The following is a 7380-nucleotide window of genomic DNA, read 5'->3' as shown; positions in this document are numbered from 1 at the left end:
AGATTCCACATGCTGAAGAAACAAACTGGCAACCCTGAACCAAGGAGAGAAGGGGTGAGACGGGGTCAGCTTTGCCCTCACCCTCAGCTTGATGTGCACGCTGGAGTCAGAGTGTTTCCACCAGTTCCGACTGTCTTCTCACCCCACAAGGATGTGAGCAAGCCAGATGTTTACTGTCTGATGGCTAAGAGGCTAGATACATTCTCGGACAGGTTACAGAAAGTTCAGGGGCCCTGCTTGCCGGGGCTGTAACAGAGAAGTAGCCAGAGAAACTTATTGGCTGCCAGAGTCTCTTCAGACAACAGGGGGTGGGGTTTTCCAGTTCACAGTTCAAAAGGGCATACCAGCCCAGGGACTGGGAACTTGTCCCTTCTGAGGGTTACTGGGAATGCTTGCTGGGATCTTCCCTTTTGATTAGTCAGCAAAACTTCTTTGCAAATACTTCCCTAGGAATTAGCTACAATATGTCTATGCTTCTAAAATTTGTTTAGAGACTGTATCTCTCATGTAGCTTAGGGCTAGCTTCAGGGTGAACACATGACCCTCTTAAATCTACCTCTCAAGTGCTGGGATTTCAGGTGGGCCTTACCACATCTTTTTAGGATTGTATATATTTTTTTAATTTAATTTTTATATTCATGAAGGTTTGTTGCTAGGAACTGCTTGTTCATCCCGGCCACCCAGAACCGAAATAAGTACACAGAAATTGTATTAATTAAATCACTGCTTGACCCATTAGCTCTAGCTTCTTATTGGCTAACTCTTACATCTTAATTTAACCCATTTCTACTAATCTGTATATCACCACGAGGTCATGACCTACCAGCAAAGTTTCGGCACGTCTATCTCCAATGGCGGATCCATGGTGTCTCTCTCTCTCTCCGCCTTCCTTCTCCCAGCATTCAATCCAGTTTCCCCTCCCCGCCCACCTAAGTTCTGCCCTATCAACAGGCCAAGGCAGTTTCTTTATTCATTAACCAATAAAACTAACACACAGACAGAAGGACCTGCCACACCAAGGGTTTCTTATGTGAGTACTGTATTTTCACCATTTCCACTCCTTCCTATACCACTTCCAATGCCTCCCTGTCTCTCTGAACCCACTCAGTGTTCCTCATATGTACATGCATTTAGGACTGATAATTCATTTCTTTAAAAGCTTTATTTTTTATTTTTAATTATGTGTGTGTCTGTGTGAGCATATGCCATGTGTGCACAGGTTCTGCAGGAAGCCAGAAGGGCGCATTAGATCCCTGGAGCTGGAATTACAGGCACGTCTATCTCCAATGGCGGATCCATTGTGAGCAACTTCAATGTGGGTGCTGGGAACTGAACTTGGATCTTGTGTAAGAGCATCAAGTGCTCTTAGCCTCTGAGCCCTCTCTGCAAGGAGGTCCCAGGATTATATATTCTATAGGAGAGAGAATGCTAGTACCTCTTAAGTGAATCTTCAGACAAGTGCTTTTGGGAGTGTGTTTTCTAGAGATAGAATGTTTGGTATAACCCTTTCTTCGCTATCCATTGCTCTTTGATGTTCGGTGGATTGCTCGCCACCTTCGCTATGCCTATCTCCTTGCCTGTACAATGACACTTGGCCGGTAAATGGCCATGGCGCTTAGCTCACAGAGCAACTGAAGCTCCCATTTGGAAAGCACTTGCTTGACTGTTGCATGCCTTGTGAGGGTTGGCTCCCGTTCTTAGCATCACTCACTGTTTGGGAAGGGCACAATACATGGGAATGTTCCTCATGTAGATGCCCTGCACAAAAGCATTCAGTTTGCCTCTGTTTGACTCTGTTCCATCTGACAGATAACAATAACAAGATCCAGTTTTATTTTCTTCCCTCTATTCCCTTTCACGAAAAATGGTTTTAGTTGTTATTTGCATATTCTCGTTTTAGAGAAAGCGAATTTTGGTACCTTATCCTCTCTGTGATTGTTGAACATAATGTTTTAGTCACTCTCTTATTTTCTTTCTCTAGAAGAGATATACCACAGATTTTTAACTTATTCCCAATCATATTGTACTGCTATGTTTGTGCTTTAATGTTTTCCTCGGGCTTAACAACATACCTAAATGCCTCTGATGACCACCAGCTTTCTTTGTGATCATTATTGCTATCTTAGAAAAGATAAAGCGAGGAAGGAAACTAAACGAGGGTGCCATAGAGTTGTCATAAGTTAAAAAAGCAGAAGACAAAACACAAGCATTTTGACTTTCATACTTGCCAGCTATCCACAAGCTATCGGCCCACTGGGCCCCAACTAGATAGCTGACACATCTTTCCATTCTAGTAACTGGAACATCATGTCCTTTTTTAAATTCAGCCTTAGTACTGTGGAGTTTACTTGTTTATTGGGAAACTTTGAAGAAGTGTGCGCCTTCCAACAGACGCTCTGCCAAGCCTTGGAAGAATGTTCAAAGTAAGTAAGACAGTGACTTTGCTCTTTCCTTCTACACTTAAAAATTAATCGGTTTTTGAGACAGTGTGTCACATAGACCAGACTGGCTTTGAACTCCCTATGTGGTAGAAGCTGACCTTGAACTTCTTCTGCTGCTCCCACCTTCACCTCCTAAGTATGGGGATTATAAGCTTAAGTTGGGCACAAGGGCACTTGATGTTCATGTATTTTCTGCAATATCAACCCATTGTCCTAGAACAAAGTAAAAACATCAAGATGAACCACCATACAAGGACAGCGGTCATGTTTACTGTCAAAGCACCAAATGCGTACGAAGACTTCACATCTAGTAAACTGTTTCTGGATTTAATTTTAAATTGCACCATTTACTTTGTTTGTATGAGGGTTTGCCTTCATGTATGTACGTATACCAGGTCAGAAGAGGGTGTTGGATCCCCTGGAGCTGGAGGTAGGGATGGTTATGTGCCACCATGTGTGCTGGCAACTGACCTCTGGTCCTCTACAAGAGCTGCAAGTATACTCAATCACTGAGCCATCTCTGCAGTGTCAATGACAGCAGCTTTGATGCTGGGAACACATTTTTATTTTATGTGTTGAAGATTACTTGGAAAAGTCATTTGAATCTTTCATTTCATATCTCCCTTTCTGGCTGCTTGGATTGAGGCCTTGTGTGTTCCAAGCAGGCTTTCTACTCCTGAACTACACCCCTGACCCCTACTTTGCCCACCCCAACCCCATGTCTTCAGTCCCAGCAGGGGCCAAAGTTCACTATGTAACCAACCCACGTGGGTCTGGAAGTTAGGGTCTTTCCACCTCTTCCTCTGACATTGTAATACTTACCACCATGTCCAATCTGTTTATTCATAGAACTCCTGGTATCGTATCTGTTGTAGGCTGACTTGAAACACACACAAAATTGGAAAAGGAAGGGTATAATATGTCCTGTGTGAACCACAACATGATATTTAAAAAGATTTTATTTTAATTTTATGTATATGGGTGCTTTCCCTGCAATCTATGTATGTGTGTGCACCACGTGCATGAAGTACTCTCAAAAACCAGAGAGGGAGCTAGATCCCCTGAGACTACAGACAGTCATGAGCCACCAGTGTGGGGGGATGCTGAGAACTGAGCTCAGGTCCTCTGGAATAGAAACCAGTGGTCTTCACCACTGAGCAATCTCTCCAACCCCAACAGCATAGTTTTGGTGGCTATTTGATTGCTGAATTAGTAAACATTATATTACAAAGTTCACTGTAATGATCTTCTGACAAGCATATTTCTGGTATAAAATTGATTTTCCAGTATATCTTGGAAAAATTGATGGATTTCATCAGTCTATAGAAATTGGGGAATTACCTGCTTTCTGAACTTCATGGAGATGAAATTTGTCCAAGGGGTGTTACATTGTTCAATTCAATTCTGTCTGTGTTTGAACTTGGTGTGAATTTGAATATTCATAGTGTGTCCAGAGAAATTTGAATATAACCATCCTAGAAACAAAGAGTCCTATCTACTAATTCCAAGTGCGAATCTTATCCTGTACATTGGATTAATTTTAAATTTTATTTATTTAATGTGTATTGGTGCTTTGCCTGCATATGTCTGTGCACCACATGCATGATTTAAAGATGGCTGTAAGACACCATGTGGGTGCTGGGAATTGAACCCGGGTCCTCTGGAGGGGCCATCTCTCCAGCCAGGTGGCTAGAATTTTAATCTGTGATCAAAACCTGCATATTCTAGGGATAAAGTGCTTCCAGTGTGCCTAAAAATAAACAAATACATAACCCCCTTGGCGATACATCAAAATATTTACCTGCTTCTAGGCTCAATTGCAAGTATCTTTACCTTCTACTTCCCAGTTTGTATTCTGTACTTGACATGTTTTCCTTACAGGTTTCCAGAAAACCAGCACAAAGTAGGAGGCTGTCTACTGAACCTCATGCCTCATTTTAAATCGATGTACCTGGCTTACTGTGCAAATCATCCTTCAGCAGTCAACGTGCTCACTCAGCACAGGTAATGTCCTGGCTTTCCCCATGCTTGGTTGTTCTTCAGAGAGCCTTGCTCAGGAGGACTTCTGGGAATTTGTGGTGTCCAGTTCAACTCTCGATTATCTCTGTTCTATAGGACAAGACTGAATTTATTGTCCCATGGCTTGGTCATCCACTAATGCCACAAATAATTTATTGAGCACCCACTGTAGACAAGCTTGTAAATACCCCAATGAGCATAAGTGGTGGTGATTAAGGGAGAGAGGGCCCCACCTCTTGTGGGGGAGAAAAATAGTTATCAAGTGAAACACCGTAGACATATATTGCAAGAGGTTTGTCAAAAGGATGCTGGAAACTTTGTATTATAGTAAGTTAGGGGGTTAGGGTTAGGATTAGGATAGAGGAAAAATCAGGAAAGACTTTGCTTAAGTAGAATCCCTTTTAACGTTAGTGGGTTCACCCTACATGTACCAAGCATTATTGTTTACATTGTGATCAACATATGTTGATTGCACTTATTATTGAGCTTCATTGTGACTTTTCCACACATGCACATGTCTTGATTTGGTCATAGCCACTTTTTTCTCTTACTTCTTGCCCCTTGAGTCACAGATAGTTTACTCTATTCAGATTGATATTTGTTTTGTTTTGATTTAGGATCAGATCAGTGCATAGTCCAGGCTAGCATCAAATTCCTGGCAATCCTCTTCACCCTCAAATACACATACTATCTGGTGTATCTTTAATTCTAGTTCCTGAATATGAGAAAAAAGTGCAATTTTTATGTTTCGGTATTAAACTTATTTCGTTTAACATGTTGATCTTTGTTTCCATCTACTTCCTGTAAACAGCATTCGCTCCTTTATTATTATAGATAGATATAAAGATATATAGGTATAAGCAGACATATAGCTATAAAGGTACACACACATACACACACACACACACCACATAAGCTGATTCCATTGCTTAGCTGTTACAATTAAGAGCCTCAATAAACACGAGTGTGCATAGTTCTGTTATATGCTGCCTTCATTTCTTCAATTATGTACAAAGGGATTATACAACTAATAGTTTTGTTTTTAGTACTTTGAGGAACTTCTACACTGTATAGTGGCTAGACTAAGGCATATTCTCATAAGCCATGCACAACACAGTTTCTTTTCCCTGTATCTACCAACTTTGTTTGTTGCTTTTTTTTTTTTTTTTTTTTTTTTTGGTTTTTCGAGACAGGGGTTCTCTGTGGTTTTGGAGCCTGTCCTGGAACTAGCTCTTGTAGACCAGGCTGTCCTTGAACTCACAGATTTCCACCACCCGAGTGCTGGGATTAAAGGCGTGCGCCACCACCACCCGGCTGTTTGTTGCTTTCTTGATGAGAAGCATCTGACTCAGGGTGAGATGGAAATCCCAATACACTTTTGATTTCAATCTTCCTGATGATTGAATATTGAATTCTACCCCCCCCAAATTTGCTATTTGTGCTTCTCCATTTGGAAAGTGTTTAGTTGGATGATTTGTCCATTTATTTATTGTCTTAGTTCTTCTTTGGCTAAATTTAATGACCATTTTTTGAAGAATTTTTTTTCTTAGAGTTAAAAAAAAATATCGGGGCCAGCAAGCTGTAAATCTTACCAGCTGCAGAGAGGAGGGAGTTGGAGAGAGGAGAGAGACATCGCCATTTCAGCCAAGCCAGCATGGAGGCCAGCCATATGGCATACAAGCAGACACATGGCAGGCAGGGAACAAGGGAGTGAAAATAACTTGAGTACCGGCGAAAGTGGGCTCAGGATCTGGCCAGTATCAGAAAGGAAAAGGCAAAAAGGCAAAAGCACGAGTCGGGCAACCCCACAGCAACTGCACTTCTGAGTTTTGAGATAACATTTCTTTGACATCCTGGAGAAGATTTCTCTCCCATTCTGTGGGCTGTCTCTTTGTTCAGTTGTTTCTTTTGCAGTGAGGAAGGCTTTTTTTTTTTATTAAAGAATCACATCTCCGGAGTGGCATGTGCCGATTCTAGCTTGATTTCCGGCATACAGAGTCCTCAGAAAGGGCTTGCCTGTATTATCCTTCAGGGCTTCCTCCTCGCAATTTCAAAGTTCTTCGTCTTATGTTGGGATCTTTGATCAATTGTCGAATGTATTTTTTGTGCAGGGTGAGAATGTGGAAGTAGTCCCATTTCTGACATGCTTTTACCCAGATTTCTCCAGGCTTTGTGTGTCACTGATCCTTCATGTTTTCTTCTACTCGCTATTTAATTACTGTTTCCTCCAAACCCTGCTGTTTCTGGGTGCTGTGTGATACAAGTCTCAAGAGGTCAAATGGGTAAACAGCAGGCAGTGGTAAGGAACCTAACACTTACTATGAGCTGTGTAACATTTCCTTTAAGAGTTTACTTCAATACAATTGAATTAGACTCATTTTGCCTGTATTTCACAGACTGGATGCAGAACAGTCATGGGTTCTGGACACAGCTCAAGATGGAAAAGAATAGACTTTTGATGTGTCTTAGACTTGAAGTCCCAAACCCAGGCTAGGAAATAGTTGATATTAACCCTCGGAAGTAGCAGATATATATATATATATATATTGGTTTTTCGAAACAGGGTTTCTCTGTGGTTTTGGAGCCTGTCCTGGAACTAGCTCTTTTTTTTTTAAATCATTTTTTTATTAACATCATCTTCCTGTTTAGCCAAGTGTCTGTCATGTATAAGGAATGTCGGTAAATATTCCATTTGAAGCTCCTTTGTACATATTTCCATCGATAAATAAACTCTGAATTCACATAAAAAAGTTAAACTTAAATAACTCATATTTCCTTCTCTTGTAACAGCCATATATTGGTAAAATATAAATATTCTTAGACTCAGGCTTTGCTCTAGGAGAACAGTAGGAGAACAGTAATTCACCACATGGTACAACTGTGGACGACAGACCGAGAAGTCGTCAGCTGGTGTCCTGGC

At 41.2% G+C, this 7380-nt stretch overlaps 1 protein-coding gene across 1 annotated transcript in view; it reads left to right on the top strand.

The window, feature by feature from the left end:
- The window catches only part of Arhgef6 (Rac/Cdc42 guanine nucleotide exchange factor 6), a 122749-nt gene that overhangs the window by 71551 nt on the left and 43818 nt on the right, over positions 1 to 7380 (top strand). The window contains 2 exon segments of the mRNA XM_013350503.2: positions 2328 to 2423; positions 4323 to 4445. Coding sequence (XP_013205957.2) covers positions 2328 to 2423; positions 4323 to 4445 — 219 coding nt within the window.

Source organism: Microtus ochrogaster, chromosome X, assembly GCF_000317375.1.
Source record: "Microtus ochrogaster isolate Prairie Vole_2 chromosome X, MicOch1.0, whole genome shotgun sequence".
Taxonomy (NCBI): domain Eukaryota; kingdom Metazoa; phylum Chordata; class Mammalia; order Rodentia; family Cricetidae; genus Microtus; species Microtus ochrogaster.
The sequence above is the reverse complement of the archived record's forward strand: the minus strand, read 5'-3'. Positions and strand labels throughout refer to the sequence as shown.